Genomic DNA, 20,933 nt, shown 5'->3' with positions numbered 1-20,933 from the left:
CCCCTGTCAACGGCCAAGAGCACGTGAACCGCTGCTCTTCAGAGTTGGCTAGCCTTGCTTCGCGGTACTACGAATGGATTCCACATCGCGGCGAAGGAAGCACGCACGAAGTGTCCGATGATGGCCGACATGGGGGTGGCTTGGCAGTACTCCGTAGCCTCTGACGGCACAAATCGAATGTAATTAAGGGGTACCGAATTGCACTTGCTCGTGCCTTATGCAGGAAATGTCTTGTAGAATGCCAACGTAGACCCCAAAGAATAAGTCCACACGAGACCATTTCTGGATAACTCATGATCACCTAGTTCCCACTCCTTTACTCTGTCTCCTGATGGCTTACAGCATAGCCACCGCCCCAGCAACGCCAACCACCGCAGCCATGATGCCCTGCCCCACACTCTTGACCGCCGCACCGGTATACGTAGCATTATACGACATTGTCTTCGCCTGCGTCGTCATGACTGTAGTCGTGGTCGTGCATTGCGTGGTAGTCATCACCACGCCTGACGGCATCATGCCCGTGACGGAGGTCTCAGGCACCGTGCTGACGGAGACGCTCGCCCCCAGAACGCTTGTCGTGGCCGTCACCGTGCCGGGGACTGTCGTCGTGGACGCGCCGCCGGTGTAATCAGTATTATCCTCCGTGGCCGAAGGAGACGATGTAGGCGCCGCAGAGTCGGAAGTGGCGGCTGCGTCTCCCGTCGCTGCTGGGCCGGATGATGACGACGCCGACGAGTCTCCCGCGCTGAGTGCCGCTCCACAGTACGTTTGGGCAAAGATCAGGGCAGCTAAACGTACACAAGCAAATTCGTCAGTCCATGTGCATACATGTCGTGCATGTGGTGTGGGCTTTGCTTGTCCAGTGCACACAATAGATCGGCCTGAGCCTGAACCCGGGGGGAGGCAGAAAAGCGTGCGAGAGTGTGGTGTGGGCGATTCGTACCTTGGACATCCTGCGCCGTGCAAGTCTGGGTCACGGCCGTCGTGATGGCGGCAATGAACGGCTGCGAGCTGCAGATACAGTCCTTGGCTTTTGCAGCACAGCCCGACGACCCGAGTGCCGAGTTCGCGGCATCTTGCTGTTGGGTATTCAGGTCAGCGTCAAAGTCAGTCGCTGGGGCTGTATGAGGTGCTGCATCTCTTACTGCACAGGCGGGCAGTCCAGCGAGGGCACTGGTGTCTGCGGGTGTTTGGGGCCTTGCTTGCGTAAGGGCTGTGAGGAGCAGCGCCGTGAAGATCTGGAAATGCATCTCGAATACGGCTGTAGTCGTGTAGGATTCGGTGTTGATTGGTACGGACAGACAATGGTAGAGAACGAGACCGCAGTGCAGAACGAGTGAAAAGGGTTATTAGCGTAATGAAGGACTGGACAAAGGCGATGTAGAGAGCAGCTAGCCATGTGTCCCGCTGGCACAATTCATCTATAAAAACCTCAGAGGCAGGTAAACAAGCCAGGTATGTCTGGAATGTGGCTCGTGGTGTTGCTGTGCTCAGCGCCATGGCAACGGCTGGAATGCTGATTTCTATCACGGCTCAGCTTGTCGTTATTCGGAGAGTGAAGCTCTGTTGGTTGTGCCTCAATGGTCGATGCCTTCTGCATCAGCTAGATGGGATGGAATAAGGAGGAAATCCAAAGCATTATTGTAGGAAGTTAGAGAGCATAGTGTCGAGATGGCGACCCGGGTAAAGGACAGCGTCAGGTAGATTCGCCACCAGTTGGAACCCGGTCCTGCTCGCGTTGTCTCAAGTGATCCAGAAGAGCTTCTGGCCAAAAAGCATCTTAAGTTAACGGGCAACACTTTTTTCGAGTGAGGTGGAGAGGCAGAGTCGCAGTTATTTTGGAGGGCCAAGCGAAATCTCAATTAATGGATGACTTCAGTTCCTATTATACCTAGTTAAGCGAAGTACTTCAGGCTGAACTTCGGCTCGCGCTGCCTCCAGCACCCTCTGGACTAGGACAATGGCAATGTCCGTTGGGATCCAACAATCACATCACAGCGTCCTTCACATATCAACGTTCTCTGCTCTGCAGCATGAAACCATCAAGCTTTGGCATCAGTCGTTGGCGCATTCCCTGTGGTCACTAGCTTTGGACCCTTTGGCCCAGCCTTGCCAGTGAAGTTTGTATAAATGTGCCAGACTCCACCGTCGCGATCAACGTTGGTTTCGATGATGCTGATTTCCGCAGCAGTGGGCGACACATGCCCTTCAAGCACCCATTTCATGTTGTCGTAGCCCTTCATTCCCAGATAGTAAGGGCCTCCGTACCAACAGTCATCACCTGGCACGCCGGGAAAATCAAGTTCGTTGTTGTCTGGCAGCGTGCCGATCCAGGTGCCTGCCAGATCGTAGCCATCTCCCTTTTTGGTGGCATTGAGTTGCCAGCCTTGAGGTTCATCATACCACTCATCAGACGAGGACTGGAAGCTGACGGTGATGTTGTCATTGTCCTTGCTTGGAATTTCGAAATAGAATGTATTGTTGTCGTATACGCGTCGGTCGAGTGATGCGTTGCCGGGAACCGTCATGCCTCCAATGAGGAAGGAGTTCTTCAATGGTTGCCATGTCGTGTCAGGGCATTCGGACGCGGGGCCCCCGGTTAGGGTGACTGTGGTGGTACCTGGAGATTCTCAACATTGGCTCTGCGAAACATTCAAGTGTAGCTCACCATTGTACCATGCAAGATACTTCCACATGTCGCCATCGACATATCCAGAGCAGTTGTAATAGTTTGAGCTAGCTCCCCGATCCGTGAAGACAACGCGTCCTGGACCATTGAGTCTTGTGGGAGGCTGATGAGAGAAGGCAAAACTTACGTCCACAATCCTGGCCCAACACCATGGTAGCCAGCAGCAGGCCGGTGACAAATGTGCGTCTAATTGAGGAAGTCATCTTGAGGACCGGTCAAAGGCAACCTCAGATCCAACAAGCTATGAGAATAAGAAGGGGCTTCCGGCCTGTTCATCGGAAAGAACACGGACGGTACCTGGGGGTATTTATCCTCGTTCACACCCCTATTGCCGAGAAGCCACGCCCGAAGCAAGGCAGACTCGCCACACCGCGTTTGTCTGCCACAGGGCCAACAGAGTACGCCACGAAAAGTTTGAACATTCCCGACAGCTATAAAAATAGGAAGGTTCAGCACGAGGACCTGACCGTCGCGGGGCGAGGAAATACACTGCGGTGTTAGAAGGAGCTCAATACCTCCGCCTTCCACATTCTCCTCTGCACAAGGATTAGTGCGTCGAAAGTCCATCGTTCGATCGAGATGGCAAGGCCTTTTGCACTTTCTGTTTTCGTCCACGTGCCGCTCCCTGTGCCTATCAAAATCCGACATTTGGACCGTCGCCCAGCCGCTTACCTGAACTTTAGGAGCAGATTTGGCCAGAGTCTTGCCAGAGGAGCTGAGAAACAGCCTCAGAGATCCAGACTCTCGGTGCAAAAGGAAATCCGGCACTCATCCAAGTCGGCACACATCTGAGCGTATAACGGATTGACATGGTAGCCGTGGCTTGTGTACAATTTCGAATCTAGGCACTTTGAGCCAGATCATACCTCGTACAATGCCCTGAAATCAAGATCGCTAAGAATGACCAAGCAAATGCTTCAAGGAGCCAAGAAGAACGCCTCGTTGTGAGGATCTGGGTCGCCAGCCCCACGACGCTAGCAGAGTGAGGTCTTCGAGATGCGTGCGATACTCATTGGACAAGACGCGGGGAACCCTGGCAACACGAGTGCGTGGCCATAGACTTCCAGACCTCTGGCCCGCTCGATTGAGAGCTTTCCCTTTCGATAACTTCCAGCACAGCGGAACGGGAAACTTTGAGAGTTTCAGCCGCGACATGCAGCAAGAAATAATATTATAAGTTCCAGCTGACTTGAAGATGCAGGAATACGAGGTCGGGAACGAGGCTAGCCTCGTATTCGCTTCCATGGGACGCTATGGAGAGCAATAGCACCGTCGTTCCACTGCGAAACCGGCTTGTGGTGGGAGGGTTAAGCTTTCCATCTCATGCCTTCGGGACAAAGGGCTAGGCGAGGATGATAAAGCTTCGAGGTCTCGGCTACAGTGTTTCATGAGTGTTGAAGCTCTGGGGACAGACAGGAAGAGTGACAGTTTCGAGGAGCGTAGAGTGCGCGAAGGTGTGCCAAGACGCTAATCCAATCTCAGGCATGGCGTCTGCTTCAAGGTTCTTCCGATCTAATCTTGATAAGATGTTGACGTCGTCGATTGATATCAACATTGATGTCCTGCTTGACGCCGTCGTGCGTAGAAGCAGCAAAACAGATGGATGGTACTGTGCTGCCTGATGAGTTCCTCCATACCCTCCGACTTTCCCTGAAGCCTTCCAGTAATCTCGTCGACACCCTTGCGAACACCGGCGGTGAACCTGAATCTGACTTCATCCGCAAGCTCATCGCAGCCGTCCTATGGCACCGAAAGTTCGTCCTGACATATTACATATGGATTGCGGCTGTGGTGGTTATATCCTGTGGCTTTGAGACTTACAAGAGGCGGCGACATCGGAGCAATGGTACTCGCAGCAGCAATGTCGATGTCAGCAATGATAGCGCCATCGACCCGACCGCATCTTCATCATCGAGCAGCACGTTGACAGGAGCGAATACACCCCCTCAGAAAGATGTTGACGAGGCCACGCCTCTGCTACTGCAGAAGGAAACAAAGGAACGCCCACACCTGCGGAATCGGCTGGCATCGTTCCTGCTCTACCAACCACGCCCTGTACCGGCCTTGACATCTCCCATCAACACCCTGCCAGATAACGGCACAAGTCTCTCCATCTTGTTCTTCCTGGCGCTCAACCTCTTCTACCTCTTCTTCCGCTCTCCACTCTCCGCGCAATGGATCTTCATCCTTGTCGACCGGGCCGGCCTTCTCTTCGTGGTCAACCTTCCCGTGCTCTATATTTTGGCGGCCAAGAATAATCAACCTATCAAATTCCTGACTGGGTGGTCCTACGAAGGACTCAATATCTTCCATCGCCGTCTGGGCGAATGGATGACTTGCTTTGCTGTTATCCACATGTTTGGGATGTTCGTCGTGTGGTATACCGTCCTTCAGCCCATGGGATTTACACTTCTCCACTACCTCACCACCAAAGTCGTCTTCTTAGGCATTTGCGCCATCGTCTCCTACTCCATCATATATATCACAAGCATTGGATGGTTTCGCCGGCTTTACTACGAGGCGTTTCTGGGCCTGCACATATTCTTTCAGCTTGCGGCGTTGGTGTTTCTGTTCTTCCACTATCCTACAGCTCCACCTTACGTGGGAGCTGCACTGGCCATATGGGTCATCGACAGAGGCATCTGGCGTATAGCGACATCAAGCCGGAAGTTCATCGCCACATTGGAAGTCGCTCCCGACGGACAAACCATTTTATTGCATGCGGAAATTCCACTACGGCAGCAGAAGTCGGCCTCAAGGATCGTAAGAAATCTCCGTTACGGCTGGGCACCAGGCCAACATGTCTTCCTCACCATCCCATCAATGGGCTTCAAATATCGCTTCCAAGCCCATCCTTTCACTATTGCATCTCCGGCGCCACCAGCGAACTCAGTCAGCAGACACCTGAAATCGTGGCCCCTGCAACTTACAATCCGCGCCATAGAAGGGTTCTCACTCGACCTCCTACACTACGCAAAATTCCACCAACACTGCGAAATCGTCCTGGATGGACCGTATGGCTCGGTCTCCGCCCTTGGAGCAGCCCACGCCGCTAGCCGTGTCTGTTTCGTCGCCGGTGGCAGTGGCATTGCTGTCACGTACCCCTTGGCATGGGACGTCCGTGTCTCAGCCTACGCCGAGGCAGACGCAATCGTTGCCACAAGAACAGTATACGAGAACGGCAGGAGGAAATCGCCACCCGCAACCCTTGAATGCAACCAACCCATCCAGAAATCGAAGTACATGCACTTCTGGGTCCGGCAGGACGAACGGCACAAAGAGTGGATCACGATGGTTCCGAAAGCGACTGCCACGATCCACGACCCTGCGCACACCGGCTTTAGATACCCCGATCAAGCTGCACAGGCTTCTAGAGTCGAAGAAGTATCAAGTCTGATCACCCGAGCGTTCGATACCAGAGCTCCACCTCCCGAGGGCGGCCGACCAGATATGAAGACCGAGATCTGGACGTGGGTCACCTCGATCCAGGCGGGCGTGCCTTCGAGGTCTCCGTCGGCAACGACGCTTGAGGACGCTGCTTCAGAACCCTCCTTCGATCTGTCACCAAACACGAAGACTAGCATGGGACCTGCGCCTTCCCGGGACGATAAGATCTGCATCATCGTCTCCGGCCCGGATGGCCTTGTGCGTGATGTACGCAACATCACCGCCGAACTTGTGAAGCAGGGATGGGATATTGACGTGCATGTCGAGAAGTTTGGCTGGTGATCTAATCTATCAGGGGATCTGCTTTGAATCGAACAATCCAGCCTACCTACCTACCTCGTACCTGGGTGGGTCTAGATAAGATCGTAAATCGAGGTCACATATGCATATACAGTACTCATAGACTCGAGATTCTAGACTCTAGACTCGTACATAGACTTGCACTGGGCGCAACGTCAATATCAATGTCCAACGTTACATGGAGTACCAGTACTGTAGGAAGGCGTATTCAATTCAAGCATAAGGAAGGAGTATGGAGAACAATACAGGCCGTGCTGGAGTGGTCATGCGTGTCTACAGAGGGGAGACGAGGCTGAAACACAACCACGGTAACTACCTATGTATTTAGAAAAAGCCGCCCTCCAAACGGTAAAACAGTACTTCAGAGCTATAGTGTCAGGGGGCAGCGTCAGTGCGAGGTGATTCCGGCGTGGAGTGACGGAGTGACGCGGGAGTATGTATTGCTACAATATCCGCCTTCGCTTCGTTTCAACTATACAGGTCTAATTATCGCTTCCCCAAGCAGCAGGTTGAACGGGTCGTGAGTTTTCATGCTTGTAAGCCGCTCCTCCTCCTCCATACGAAGTACCTGGCCCGACGACCTCGTATCCACGCTATCGCGCCGTCCTGGTTTCCGACAACCTCATCCTGGATGAGTAGTTGCTCGCGCGGGCATTGCTCCATCAGCGACCAAGACGTGCCCACGTTCGCGAATCAGGCTTCGAGCAAGCTTGGTATCTGCCCTCTTTCGACCACTTCGAGATCCATCCCGTTCCTCGACTGAGTGACAGGTGCCACAGTGTACTGAACTCGCGTCCAGGCTTACACAGAACGGGTAGGCTCCCCACCAGTCCCGACTATCGCGCGCCAGTTGAAGCGTCGTGGTGGAAGCTGGAACCCATCGTTCACCCAGTCGACGTCGACGTCGCCCTCGATATTGGCTGTGTCCGGATCGGGGGCGTACGAGGCTTGTGCCGTTTTGTTGCCGCCGCCGCCACGTTTGCTCTCAGCCTTATTGTAACTATCAGGCATCTCGTTATGCTCTGTACTTCCCACTTCGTGGCCGCCATTGCTGGCGCTCCGCTTCTTGCCTGAAGACTTGCAGGCTGGCTGTTCAGCGCCCTGCTGGAGATGATCCCTCTTGTTGTGTGCATCACTACCGCTGTGCTTGGGCGGGTCGGGCGTCAGGTTGAGGAACTTTGGAAGTGATGCATCAAGTTTGGCGCTGGGTTTCAGGTCCGCGAGCCCAGAGACGCGTCTGAGAGGGAGGAGATCCGTGCCTTCGAGTCTGTGGATAGGGCCAGTGGTGGGTTTGGGAACATGTGGCCGTGGCTCTTCTGGCGTGAGTTTAAGGAAGCGACTGTCCTGCATGGTTTCGCTGGATATCTGATATACGTCGATAATTTCGCTGGGTAAGAATGGGCGAATGGATGAGGTTTTGATACTGGAGGACCGTGGGTGTGAGATCGGTGCTAGCACGCCGGGCAGGATGGCGAGGAGCACGATCGATGCTCAAGCAGAAGATATATATACATCGACCTGGGAGTGTGGATTGTGAAGTGTTCCATCAGGCAATTGGTTGTCACGGGCAGTGCTCGAGGCAGTGGTCCGTAAGGGTCTGTGAAGTCCTTTGCTCGGGCTTTTGTTCTCTCGTTGTGAATGCCTGGCTCGCCATGTCATTGTCGCTATGTCTGGTAGATCGACAGGCGAGCACTGTTGTGAATGATGTCGTGTCATTTATAGATCCCGGACTTGACGGCCGCATGCCAGGCCGTCAACGAGATCTTGAAAGCAGCCGCTGAGCCCCACCAGCAAACGCCTTGCTTCTTGCACAAACTACCTCTTGCTCATCGTAGCAATAGAGCCGCAGCAATCCCCCCACCAAACATGCTTGCTACCGTGATGAAGCTGGATAAGCTCATGGTGGCCATGCCTGAAATTCCGTGCCCACTTGGACAGCCGCCAGCTAGTCTTGCGCCGACAATCAGACAAAAGCCACCTGCAAGGGCTGCAAGAGGAGTGATTGTTGGGCCGCCTGCCTCGGACAAGGCGGGTATGTACTGGGAAATGATTTTTGAGCCGGCCATGACACCAGTGGCAAAGACAACGTTTGTCGGGGCGGGGCCAGATGTCCCATCAACCACGCTCCAGAATTTCCTCCCGACATCTTCCCATGCACTGGACACTCCGAGGGTCTTGCGCGTGAAGAGGACGGACGTTGCCTGAGCGACGCCAATCAGTATTCCCCCCACGATGGGATTGAGCCAGTGGTCCCGTATCGGTGCGAGGTAGGTGGCAGCCGTGATCATCAACAGGCACAGGATCTCCCAGAGCAGGACAGTGGTGGTCGTGGAGATTCCTAGGTTTTCCTGGACCGTATACTTGGCTGGGCTTGAAGGAGGGTCACTTCTGGCTCGTCGGAGTTGTTGTCCGAGTTTGACAAACGCAATTGCCCCTAGTATGCACCCCGTGGCGACATACCAAGCAGACTTGACTCCCACGGCGAGCTGGACGAGAACAGTACCCGGACAGGCTCCAGTCAAGGCCATGCCGACGCCCTGTAACAGTCCGCCCACCACGTTGGCGTCGTATCTCATGAACCATCCATAGGAGGAGTCGGTGCGGTGCGACAGTTTGGCGTACTTTGCCCGATTGGCGGCGACGACGATCAATGCACTGCAGGCACTTGCGGCGACGAAACTCTTGATCATATGAAAATTGCCCAGCCGCAACTGTGAGATAATAACCGAGGGGGAGTACACGCCGGACGCAGTCAAGGCTGCACCGAAGATGCCGCCTGACGCAGCGCTGAGCAGGAGGGACGACATGATACTGTAGCTTGCAACGAAGGAACGTCGAACTTGGGTTGAAGCAGTGCGAACGGCACATCTGTGAGGTCCAGAGACTCGGTTTTGTGGCTTGCGTGCCAGGCTTGAAGCCCGAATCGACGCCAATAGAGCCCGAGGCAAAGGCTCCTACGCGCCAATCATTCCACTAACGCGGATCCAAGGATCGCCACGAGGTCCATGCCGGAGTCCAGATGCCCAGAAAATGCTCATAAGTGGAAATGAGTTTATCTCAAAGCCCGAAGACACCGTCAACTCACCTCTTTGAACCATGCATGATTGATTAGTGACGGCGGGTTGATGGTGACCACCCGCGCAGTGAACATCTCCATGATAAATCTGGTTCCCGACGGGCAAGGATGTCGCCGCTACAGTCCTTCGTTGTTGTGGCATTATCCCGAGTGGGATAGAGCGTGAAGGAGATACAAAGCTCTGTTCATCCTGGGCCCATCCCGCTTACTTTGGCGCAGGCTCATCAAGGAGACGGATGCGCTATACGGTCAGCTCGTGTTCGGCATTTCGGGTTTGGCCAGTCTAACGAATGTCGTGAAAACGCCGGAATTAGATCACGTACACTAGTAAAGTGAGGCTTCGAGGGTTTTAGGTCGTGACGGTTGCGCGAGACCAGACCCTTGAGATGTCGAAGCCAAACAGACGGGCAGCTTGACTCGTCGTCGATGAAGAAGGGAACTGAGTTGTGGTTGAAAGAAGCAAGGGCGCCTGACGCTGACTTGCATCTGTAGGTGGGACAAAGTGACCAGGTCACTGGCTACATACACAGTACTACGTTCCTAATGTAGCGAGGCTTCTGGTGCGTAAAGCACAATCCTGTCTTTGGCATAATCGAGGGCTGCGAATACTTGTCCTCGCAGATGATATCAGGCCAACCCATTCGAGTCAGATGCTTTGTTACGCCACACGATCTGTATGATCGGTGATCACCCCAGAAAGTCGATCGGAACACGACGTCTTGCGGCTTACTCGGCCCTATCCACGCCAGCCGACCTTCATATCGTCATCGGATAAACAGCTATATATTATCAGACCAATCTCAGTACAGCGCTTTGCTTCTAGCTAGCGATACTAAGTGTCCTCAGATGGCGGCAAGACCCAGATTGAACGTCCAAAACTTTCCCCGTCCTCCGCTGTTAGAGCTGACTCGGAGGCACTTGTTGATCAGATGGAACGGCCAGACTTTGGCGGACACCAAATCTGCCTATTGGGTCCTGGAAACGACACATCCTCCCAGTACGTCCAGCGTCTCCTTGCGCGAGAATGCAGTAGCTTCATCTGGAACGAACCAAGCTTTGAGTAACTTGCCCCTGTATAGCGTACTATCTGCCAAAGAGCGCCGTCTCGGATGCATTCAAGCTGAAGCAAGACCCCCACAAGGCATCGCTCTGTGAATGGAAAGGCCGAGCAACATACTGGGAAGTCACCAATAACTCAACGGGAGAGACGGTGAAGAACAAAGTTTGGAGCTATGAATCCCCGACGCCAGCTTTCAAGGACATCAAGGGATATTTATCCTTCTATGCCAGCGATGTCCCGTGGGAATGCTTTGTTGACGACGAGAAAGTGACGCCTCAAGAAGGTGAGAACGGCAGCCTTGTGATGCCGCAAAAGTTGACTTGACTGTGTCTAGGCGACTACTATGGCGGCTGGGTGACGAGCGAGCTCGAAGGCCCAATGAAAGGGGGACCGGGCACATGGGGGTGGTAAACGTCGCGATGAACCACTGGTGTAGCGAAAGGGTAGGAGTGCCAGTACAGCAACGCCGAGGCTCGTTGCTGGTTGTTCATATTCACCATGTATCCGTCTCTTCAACCCGCGAGCTACCGGCACCGCCACCCGTAGTACTCGTACAGTCATCGATATGCTGTCGGGTCCGGACAAAATCAAGGGACATCTAGCAAGTCAGCTGGTATGCGCGGTTCTCATCCAGCAAGAGCTGGATGTTCCGCGTAAGGCGTGGGTCTAGAGAGGAAGGGAGCAGCAATCGATACAAAAAACAGGGAGCAAGCGACCTCTCGCCTCTGCGCTGTCCAGATACACACGCGAAAATGCGGCAAGCAGAAAGTTTCCAGCGCGAGCAATGCGGATGCTCAAGGATGAGGTGCCGCGCTGCTGAATGGAGCAAACCAGGTCATTCCAAATGCGGCGCGGAGGTGTTTTTCTCCGTCCCCAAATGTGGCCTAGCGCTTGACTGTCCTCTACACCTGCCGTCATAGTTACGGCGGCTCTCCATGCCCGCTTTCGAAGTCCTCCGCATCGCTCAATGAAGGCACAAACGGCACGCTGCGGCCATGGGCTGCTCAGGTCGTGTTCGCCCAGTACTGCATTTCTGCGTGTCGGCGTAGCGGCCAAGTTGCCGGCTGTCAGCTAAAGTGGGTTTCAGGTTGGTAGCACGCCGCGTTGTGTGGCGGTCGACGCATTCTTCAGTTCTCCAATTCCCACGTCCACGTCCTCCTCCTTTTCAACGTAGGCTGAAGGCATCCAGATTTCAGTCAATCTCCGTCTTCATTTCCTCTTCGTCCTGTCTCAACTGATAGATTGCCTTGTGGAGCCAATGGGGGACATATCTGCGGCGATGGTCAAGCCCGTGCCGCTAGAGGTCACTGACCTGTCAGAGGGGTGGTCGTTCAAGCAAACTGATGATATCGGCGGGAACAGTTGGAGCCCAGTCAAGAAAGTCCCGTCGACGGTGCATCAGGACTTGATCGACAATAAGAAGTGAGTGAAGCCATGGCAAGGGTCGGTGTGGCTGATTTTGACCCCTTCAGGCTCGAGGACCCGTTCATCGGATTCAACGAGATCAAGGCCGAATGGGTAGGATTGAAATCATGGACTTACCGAACAAAGCTTCCACCGCCGTCAGTCCCGGAAGGCTCGAGAGTGGTACTGGCCTTTGATGGTCTGGACACCTTTGCGCATGTGAAACTGAACAACAAAACCATCCTGCTGAGCGACAACATGTTCGTGCCACACCGGGTTGATATTACAGAAGCCATCCAAACAGAGACGAGCCATGAACTTGAGATTGAGTTTGACTCCGCCTTCTTGAAAGCTCGTGAGATCAAAGACCAGCATCCGGAGCACAAGTTCATCTGCTTCAATGGGGACCCAGCAAGACTGGCAGTGAGGAAAGCGCAGTATCACTGGGGCTGGGACTGGGGTCCTGTGCTCATGTGTGCGGGCATCTGGAGACCAGTGCGGCTCGAAGTCTACACTGTCAGGGTTGCCGATCTGCGCACCAACATTGATATTTCAGATGACCACAAGCTTGCCACAGTCGAGGCAAGTACAGAGATAGAAGGACTGGAGGATCGGAATCTTCACGTCCAAGCCAAGTTCACAGTCAGCCTAGGCGACAGAGAAATCTCTTCCAGCAAGGTTGAAGTGACAGCGGACGGCAAAGCGGCGGCCAAACTGAAGGTTCCAGACCCTGAGTTGTGGTGGCCCAACGGATATGGAAAGCAGCCACTTTACACTGTGAGTGTGGCCATCGCAGCAGATGAAACCGTCCTGCACACAGAGTCTAGACGCGTGGGTCTCCGCAGGGTCCACCTCGTTCAAGAACCAGACCGCCATGGCAAATCGTTCTACTTCCGTATCAATGATGTCGATGTGTTTTGTGGTGGTTCATGTTGGGTTCCCACCGACAGTTTCTTGACCAATGTGACCCCAGAGAAGTACAGGGCCTGGATCGAGCTGATGGTGCCTGCAAACCAGAAAATGATCAGGTAAGCTGGTCCCGATACCTCCCAAGTTCGCAACGGCTGCCTAGGGTTCAAGCTAACGCGACGCTTCCAGAGTCTGGGGTGGAGGAATCTACGAGCACGATGCGTTTTACGACGCGTGCGACGAGCTCGGCATCATGGTGTGGCAGGATTACATGTTCGGCTGTGGCAACTACCCCTGCTTTCCTGCAATGCTCAAATCGATCGAGGCAGAGGCCGTGGCCAATGTTCGGCGCATCCGCCACCATCCGTGCCTGGTGATTTTTGCCGGAAATAATGAAGACTACCAAGTGCAAGAGTCCGCCCATCTGACCTACGATTATGAAGACAAGAACGAACAGCATTGGCTGCAAACTGACTTCCCAGCCCGCTACATCTACGAATCACTCTTGCCGAGGGTCTCGGCCGCAGAGGCCCCGGGCATCCCTTACCACCCAGGATCGCCGTGGGGCGACGGCAAGATCAGCTCGGACCCCACGGTCGGTGACATGCATCAGTGGAATGTCTGGCACGGCACACAAGAGAAGTATCAGATCTTCGATTCGCTGGGCGGACGGTTCAATTCGGAGTTTGGCATGGAAGCCTTTCCACACATCGCGACGATCAAATCCTTTGTGGAGAAGGAGGAAGATCTCTACCCTCAAAGTCATGTGCTAGACTTCCACAACAAAGCTGATGGCCACGAGAGGCGGATCGCTACGTACCTAGTGGAGAATGTGAGGACGGCAACAGAGCTCGAGGCCTACATCCACCTGACCCAACTCATCCAATGCGAGGCTCTGATGTTTGGCTATCGCGGGTGGCGGAAGCAATGGGGCGATGAGCGACACTGTGGCGGCGCGTTGGTGTGGCAGCTCAACGATTGCTGGCCAGTCACCAGCTGGTCGATAGTCGACTACTACTTGAGAAGGAAGCCTGCATATTACGCCATGGCTCGAGTACTTGCCCCCGTGGCGGTGGGGATCCGTCGATCTCACCACGACTGGAGCGTGACACATGCTCGAGAACCCCAGACCCAAGAATGGGAACTGTGGGTCGTCAGCTCGAGGCAGACCGAGATGACTGCCGATGTGGAGGTGAAGTTTGTGTCAGTCCGAACAGGCCGGGAGATCAAAGAGAAAATCGTGAAGAAAGGGGTCAAAGTGCGGCGGAACGGAACGACCGACGTTCTAAAGGGGGTCATCGACAATGTGCACGAGGAACCCCATGTGCTGGCTGCGCGAATTTGGATCGACGGCGAATTGGTCGCCCGTGACACCGATTGGCCGCAGCCTCTGAAATATCTACAGTTTCCCGGCCGCAACGTCAAAGTCGAGATCGTGGGTGACGAGATGCATGTTTCAGCGGAAAGGCCCGTGAAATGTCTTGTCTTCGAAGAGCGAGAAGGGTGCCATCTAAGCGACAGCGCGATTGACTTGGTGCCCAATGACAAGCAGATTATCCGAGTGCGAGGGCTCAAGTCTGGCGCGCCACCGCTCGACTGGACCTTTCTGGGGGCTGGAGAGCAGTAAAGCAGGGGCAGGCACCGTGCATGGCATTGAGGGATAAAAGGCCAGAGGAGGTTATGATGCATGAGACAAGACTAGGGTATGCAAATGGTTGAGAAACATTGCAAGGGTGCACGTTGGTCCGATCCTGACAAACCAGCAAGACAGGTCCATCTACTGGCTCGGATCGATGGGTGGCTTGGTGGAGGAACGATAGATATGAGTTAAGGGCAGAGTCAGCCTGATTACGGGTCTTCTAGAAGATGGAGGGATGCCTCTGTGTAACTGCTGTAACCATCTCGGGAGCATTTGGGAAGAGACAAGACTCAGACCCTCTCGGAGGTCGGGCAAAACTAGGGAGCTGAAAGAATGACTTTACCGGTAGAATATCGGGTGGCAGGTAGTGTTATGTAACGGGCAATGGAGCGAATAGCTGACCGTGAAATCGAGTCCGAAAGTGGCACGTCGCAAGGTTGGATGGTGGCCATCCAGATGACAAGACTTTCGACCCAGAAGGGTGGGAATGGTGTCGACAAAGCAGAGGTTGATGGGCAGATATTCGGCAGAATCCAGAAGCCCGACGGTTAAAGCTCGACGGACACCGGAGATCCATGGCTAGCGGCTGCTGAACGGCGGCTAATTAATCAAAACTCATCGCCGCGGCCAAGCTGCAAGGCTCCAGTTGCGGCCTGTAAAAATGGGCCAAGGTCGTTCGATGGACTGGGGAAGGGTAAACTGTGGGGAGACCGAAGAGTGTGGCAGTATGGGATGGTGAACACGGGTGACCGCAATCCGATGATGATGATGATAGCATACAAAGCTTGGAACTCAAAGGCATTGCCAGCATCTTGAGATCTGAACGAGTTGTGGACAAGTGCAGAGTGGTCTGCCGGCATGTGGAGCATCCGGCTGCCTGGAGACAGCGAGATGAACTCACAAGGGAGCAACACCACCACAACAATACGAGTAACAGTCACGGTTAGAGCAATACCCATGACGGTAGACCATGTGGTTGTGGAGGGCCATGAGGGCGAAGGTGGCCACCGGAGCAAGTCGAGCTCCCCACAATCTGGCAAGCTGCCACTCACCCTGAGCTCACCCTGAGCTCACTTTTCTCTCACTTTTCTTTCACTCTTCCTTCACCAACGCTCTTACTGTTACATGCGTTCATTACACTACCTACCTGGAGTGACATTACGGAGTGCTACCTAGGCAGATACCCAGTACTCCCTCGCAATCTCTTCTCCTCTGCCCCGCTACGAGTGACTGGCTCTCTGCAATTGAACCTCGTCCACATTGTCGCCCGAAGTCACTCCTACAGTAGCCTGCCTCTAATCGACGCACTACTGCATACTGCAAACACGAAGTGTCACTCGTATTATTCTCATGCTTCTTTTCTTCTGGAGCCTTTCCTCTTTCCAATTGCTCCTCGGCCCGCCGGTGGACGCGCCAGGCCTCTCACCATCCCTGTCGGTGGCATTGGCCCCAGATCAATTATCAGTGATCAACGATTCTGTCACCCTGACCCCGGTCACCGTGAGTGGCTGCCAGCTCCTTAGTGTACGCCATGCACTTCCGATCCCATGCCCTTCTTTTCTCGCCTGTTTTCCACCTTCGACCACCACACCCTCTTCGTGGTCCAACCTCTAACTCAAGCAGGCACTTTAGCCCGTCATGCACATCGTTGAAGCTAGTCCAATCCCCGGTCGAGATGGCCTAAATTATTCCCACAGTTTCCCCGGACTCATCCATGTGCTAGATGAAGGACGTGTAGTCTCCATGAACATATACAACTCCAGATCCGGGGAAGAAGCTTCCTCCTCCACTTGTGCCATTGCAGAAAGGCGAGCTGCCTGCGGCGATTGCTTCTGTGCATTGCTCATTGACTCCTTTCACAATCCTCCTGTTGGCTCTGACCCTGCCGATCTCACGCGACTTCGGCCACGATAACGGATCGGCGCCGTGCTCAGGAGAAGCTCATCGCAACTGCCGTCGCCCGATGGTGGGACACGCCTGCTGCTCTCTTGCAGACGCACGACTTCCAACTGCCAGAGCTCCATTGACTACCGGTTCTCGATCTACCCCGACTGGTTTTTGACCGGGAGAGGAATTTGCTTTCTGAGAACAGTTCTACCAACCTTCGGCACCGATCCTTCCCTGCTGCGCTCGCCAGCTCCTCCCAGAATGTTCCATACCTTTGAAACTGCTCCATATGCCAGCCCCGACCAGGCCGAGCAAAATGCCAGCGCTGCGGCCAAACGGCGGACCTCCACCGTAAGGGCCTGTGAGCCCTGCCGGCGACGCAAAATCAGGTGCAATGGTGAGCATCCGTGTGAGACCTGCCAGTGGTATCGGAAGGCCGCATCTTGCCATTACACCGAGCCTAGGCAGCGGCAAATTCCCTCTAGAAGGTGAGCAGTTCCTCTGCTCGCCCTATTTGGTCACCTTCTTACGTCCGTGACCAGATCGGTGGAGAAGATCTCACAAACTCTCCAAGAGTATCGAGGCATTCTCCAGAAACTCTTCCCTAACGTGCACCCGGACCAGCTGAAAGACCTTGGCCGTGAGAGGCTTGTTGAGCTCATTCAGAAAAGCAGTCCGTTTCATCCTCCTTCTCCACGCACACCCAGCATCGAGGAGAAGCCTCCTCCGGTCAACCCTGATGCTGCCAACCTCGAGCAGCTGCAGCCTATGCCCGAGGACAGCAATGATGGCTTCCCAGAACGCAAACATCATGCTCTCAGAGGCATCACCGACGACGTCAACATGCTCTCGCTCTCTGTGAAGCAAAATCCGTCCTACCTCGGAATATCATCAGTCATGGCAGTCCTACGAGTAATCACTTGGCTTGATCCCGAATGCCTGACGAGGTCCCCCGAGAGGAGCGCCATCCCCACTCGGGAGCCATCACCATCTCCAGAAGCTCGTGCCTCGCAGCATGACAAGCCGCGGACCGACACTCCTGCGGCTCCTGCGTGGGATGAAATCCCCTTGATTAACGCATATTTCACATTCGTCCATCCGTTTATACCTCTGATTGAGGAACAAGCCTTCAGAGACACATACATGGCTGCAAAAAGGACCGATTCCAGGTGGCAGTTGCTCCTCAACAGTGTCCTTGCCATGGGCAGTGTAGCGGCAGGAACAGCCGAGGACACTGGACATCAAGTTTACTTCAATCGAGCAAAACAACACCTCACCATGGACACACTGGATACTGCCCATCTGGAAACCGTTCAAGCTCTTGCTATTCTCAGCGGCTTCTATCTCCATTACATCCAGGTGCCCAACCAAGCGAACAGCCTGATGGGTGCCACTTTGAGGGTCGCCACCATGCTGGGCCTACATCGAGACTATTCTGAAGGCGTTGGGCCTGCGAAGGCTCAAAAGGCGTCGTTCTCTATTGAGATGCGGCGGAGGATATGGTGGTGTACGTTCATGCTGGATGCCTGGGCTGGCAACACCCTCGGCAGACCAAGTATGGGTCGGATGAGCCATGCCATCACAGCAAAGCCTCCACAAGAGCCTATTGGCCAGTCGGAGGCCATGCTGGCGTTGGTACAGGAGAATGTCCGTTTCTGCATCATCAGCACAAGAATGGAAGATGCCCTTGCTGTCTCACCCTTGTTGGAGGAGCACGAGCGCCACGCCCTCGATGCCCTGTATCTGGAATGGTACAGACATTCATCTATCCAAGCGGGCTCGCCGCATCCACATGTCAGCGAGTCACCTGGCATCACAACCCTCAAGAACGTCATGAGGTGGAAGTACCTTTCCAACAGGGTCATCCTCCACCGACCGGTGCTGCTGTGGTACGCCATGCGCAAGATCACCTGGGAAAGACTATCTGAGGAAAAGAAGGCAGCCATTGAGCTATGCCGCGAAGTCTGTGCCGAACTGATCTTCGATATCGCCGCCACTTGGCGTGGTCAAAAAGCCTGTCAAATATCTGGCTGGAATGCCACCTGGCTCATATATCAAGCCGCAATGGTCCCCCTATTGTCACTCTACTCGGATCCTCATGACCCCGAGATCGTGGGAAGCTGCCGTCAACAAGTCGAGATCGCCATACGCACCATCAAAGATCTTCACAGCTGGTGTCCGACCGCTCGCCGGTCTCATGAAGTTCTCATCAGACTCTACGAGGCAAGCAAAAAACATGCAGCTGCCCTGCAGGAGCCACGAGATTTATACATTCCCAACGCCATGGGCACACCCGTATCGACGGGCACTCCAGCGCCACTGTTACACCCACAGCCGACATCCGTCTTACGTCCAACTTATATCGACGTGTCATTCGCCAACGCATATGGCAATCCACAAGACCTGAACACGGCCAACCAGGAAATGTTCATGGACAACATGTTTGATACCCTGAACTGGAGTACCAGCTGGGACAGCCCTATTGGTGGGCCGCAGATGATGAATGGCTGGGACCACAATTCGATGCAGACTTGGGCAGGCAACCCTCAAACGGAGGATACATATTTCTCCTTTGGCTATGTCGATGATGCGACGCAGATGGGTTACGACATGGAGATGGAGCCGCCTAACCCGGGCGATGTACTGAATGGGCACTATGCACAGATGAGACAACGACACCCGATCTAATTCAATCTTGCAAGGTACATTGAGAAAATGTTACAAAACACCTCTGTTCTTCCGGGAGCAGTTCACAGAACCTTTCCTGTCGACACCGGAAAACCAATCATATCTACATGGCTGAGTAGATCTTGTGCCGGACAGGTCGGTTCGTCCCCTCGGTTCCGCATGGCTTCAAGTTTCATACCTGCAGCACCAAGAATGTTGAGCTGTAACTGCCCTGTCGTCATCCGAGTCGTGCTGGGAGCTGAGTACCATCCAACATCTCAAGCTGGTCGGTGATCACGCAAAGACGACCGAGAAGCAGAAGCCTTGACCATGAAAGCCTCTTGTCACCGGTTGCACATACCCGCCACAGGCCGGGCTACTATGAGTAGAGGCCAGGGGCCCCTGTTCATGGTACCCAGGGTGACGTAACGGACAATACCCTGTCCATTGGACGCCATCCAATCCTGCCAAAACATTCATTCGGAACGATAAGGCGCCCCTTGAAGATCGTGTCTGCTCGGTAGCCGCTACAGAACGAATAATATACGACGCGGCGTGCAACGTGCTTCAAGTGAAAGCAAATGTAGCGGGCAGAGGACCTCTTCGACAGACGATCCCCTTTGCAGCCGTCGTTACGGCTAGATGGGTCGCTGGATGGGCCGCTCACTGCATGCAATGCAATGCAGGTGCAACCACAAATGCAACTCTCAACCATCGGCCCAGCTAGTGGTATCTACCCCGGATGTCCGCGAAAACATTTTAGCGCATCTGACATGGTGCGGATTCGCGGAGACGCATTGTTGCATTGACACCTGGACCACACTACCCCATGTATGAGTAGCTTATGTAGTTCCCTGCATGGACTATTGATTATGGGTCATGGGGCATGGGTCATGCTCCGGTGTCGTCCATGGAGGACTTCTCATGTACTATCATACCTCCGCCTCGAAAGACTGGAGAGAGTGCACAACAATAACATGCTAGATATCGGACAGGGTAGGCAGCTAGTTAGTGAGCGAAAACCGTACCGTCACGCGTACTGGAGGGGTGTAAACGCCTGCAAAGACATACCAAAGCCCAAGCTCAGAGCGCAAGCTCAAAGCCACCTCTATGTCCTCAGAAGATGACCTACCAAACACGACCTCAAGCGCCGGCACGGGACTCATTCCGGCTCCAGCAGCAGCACAAATGCCGGCGTGCATGATACATGCCGTGCAAGTCTGCAAGTCAGCCAGCGTGATGAAAGCACTATTTGTGCTGTGCTACATATCATGTCATGTCGAGTTCGGCTGTCCGTGACTCTTGTCACTCACGTCTATGTATTCGTCGACTTCACTCACCCGCACCGACTGTCATCCACCCGCACCACACCACACCAAACAATATACACCGTATATAGCCCTGGATAGAGCCCTCTACAAGTATCAGTTATTTACTTCCATGTCCCAACGAGGAATCGGTACGCGTACGTACCCCGTACACTAGGTAGGTAAGGGAGGCAGGGTATCTACTGTACTTCCCTACATACGGAGTGAAAACGCATCGGATGCCATCTGACTCGCTACGGTATTGTATTGAATGGGATGGAAATTGAAATGGACCCTCCTATCCGCGCTAAAGTCCAGATGACGGTGGCTCAAGATCAACTACATTCCTGTAGGTACCTAGGTAGGTACCTAGGTAGCATTGTCAAACTTGGAAGGACGACCACTCCGAGGTCTCCGTACTCATGTCGATTTATTTTCCAACCGTGGGATCTGTGGCGGGCAGTCCCGTTCCCTGCCCTGTTCAATTCCTTGTTATGTCCTTTGCCCTCACAATGGCAGGACCAGCAGGGCCACGAGATAGTTCATAG

The 20,933-nt window shown here is 54.1% G+C and overlaps 8 protein-coding genes across 8 annotated transcripts; 4 read left to right on the top strand and 4 right to left on the bottom strand.

The window, feature by feature from the left end:
- Nucleotides 1–336: 336 nt before the first annotated feature.
- G647_02810 (uncharacterized protein) lies at nt 337–1,250 on the bottom strand (the record flags this gene model as incomplete). The annotated part of the gene is made up of 2 exons (XM_008727156.1): nt 337–788; nt 944–1,250. 2 exons carry the CDS (start codon nt 1,248–1,250, stop codon nt 337–339), a joined length of 759 nt encoding a protein of 252 aa, XP_008725378.1.
- A 792-nt stretch (nt 1,251–2,042) lies between these two features.
- On the bottom strand, nt 2,043–2,892 carry G647_02809 (uncharacterized protein; the record flags this gene model as incomplete). Its single annotated transcript, XM_008727155.1, has 3 exons — nt 2,043–2,620; nt 2,669–2,767; nt 2,817–2,892. 3 exons carry the CDS (start codon nt 2,890–2,892, stop codon nt 2,043–2,045), a joined length of 753 nt encoding a protein of 250 aa, XP_008725377.1.
- A 1,396-nt stretch (nt 2,893–4,288) lies between these two features.
- G647_02808 (uncharacterized protein) lies at nt 4,289–6,418 on the top strand (the record flags this gene model as incomplete). The annotated part of the gene is made up of 1 exon (XM_008727154.1): nt 4,289–6,418. The coding sequence occupies one exon, from the start codon at nt 4,289–4,291 to the stop codon at nt 6,416–6,418; it is 2,130 nt and encodes a 709-aa protein (XP_008725376.1).
- An 819-nt stretch (nt 6,419–7,237) lies between these two features.
- G647_02807 (uncharacterized protein) lies at nt 7,238–7,786 on the bottom strand (the record flags this gene model as incomplete). Its single annotated transcript, XM_008727153.1, has 1 exon — nt 7,238–7,786. One exon carries the CDS (start codon nt 7,784–7,786, stop codon nt 7,238–7,240), a length of 549 nt encoding a protein of 182 aa, XP_008725375.1.
- Nucleotides 7,787–8,262: 476 nt separating this feature from the next.
- On the bottom strand, nt 8,263–9,243 carry G647_02806 (uncharacterized protein; the record flags this gene model as incomplete). Its single annotated transcript, XM_008727152.1, has 1 exon — nt 8,263–9,243. One exon carries the CDS (start codon nt 9,241–9,243, stop codon nt 8,263–8,265), a length of 981 nt encoding a protein of 326 aa, XP_008725374.1.
- Nucleotides 9,244–10,358: 1,115 nt separating this feature from the next.
- Nucleotides 10,359–10,983, top strand: G647_02805 (uncharacterized protein; the record flags this gene model as incomplete). Its single annotated transcript, XM_008727151.1, has 3 exons — nt 10,359–10,509; nt 10,592–10,855; nt 10,907–10,983. The coding sequence occupies 3 exons, from the start codon at nt 10,359–10,361 to the stop codon at nt 10,981–10,983; spliced, it is 492 nt and encodes a 163-aa protein (XP_008725373.1).
- An 868-nt stretch (nt 10,984–11,851) lies between these two features.
- Nucleotides 11,852–14,512, top strand: G647_02804 (uncharacterized protein; the record flags this gene model as incomplete). The annotated part of the gene is made up of 3 exons (XM_008727150.1): nt 11,852–11,994; nt 12,045–13,004; nt 13,075–14,512. The coding sequence occupies 3 exons, from the start codon at nt 11,852–11,854 to the stop codon at nt 14,510–14,512; spliced, it is 2,541 nt and encodes an 846-aa protein (XP_008725372.1).
- A 2,160-nt stretch (nt 14,513–16,672) lies between these two features.
- On the top strand, nt 16,673–19,099 carry G647_02803 (uncharacterized protein; the record flags this gene model as incomplete). The annotated part of the gene is made up of 2 exons (XM_008727149.1): nt 16,673–16,899; nt 16,954–19,099. The coding sequence occupies 2 exons, from the start codon at nt 16,673–16,675 to the stop codon at nt 19,097–19,099; spliced, it is 2,373 nt and encodes a 790-aa protein (XP_008725371.1).
- Between the last annotated feature and the right edge of the window lie 1,834 nt (nt 19,100–20,933).

The sequence above is a fragment of the Cladophialophora carrionii genome, assembly GCF_000365165.1.
Source record: "Cladophialophora carrionii CBS 160.54 unplaced genomic scaffold supercont1.2, whole genome shotgun sequence".
NCBI lineage: Eukaryota > Fungi > Ascomycota > Eurotiomycetes > Chaetothyriales > Herpotrichiellaceae > Cladophialophora > Cladophialophora carrionii.
Note: the sequence above shows the minus strand (reverse complement) of the source record. Positions and strands in the feature narration are given on the sequence as shown.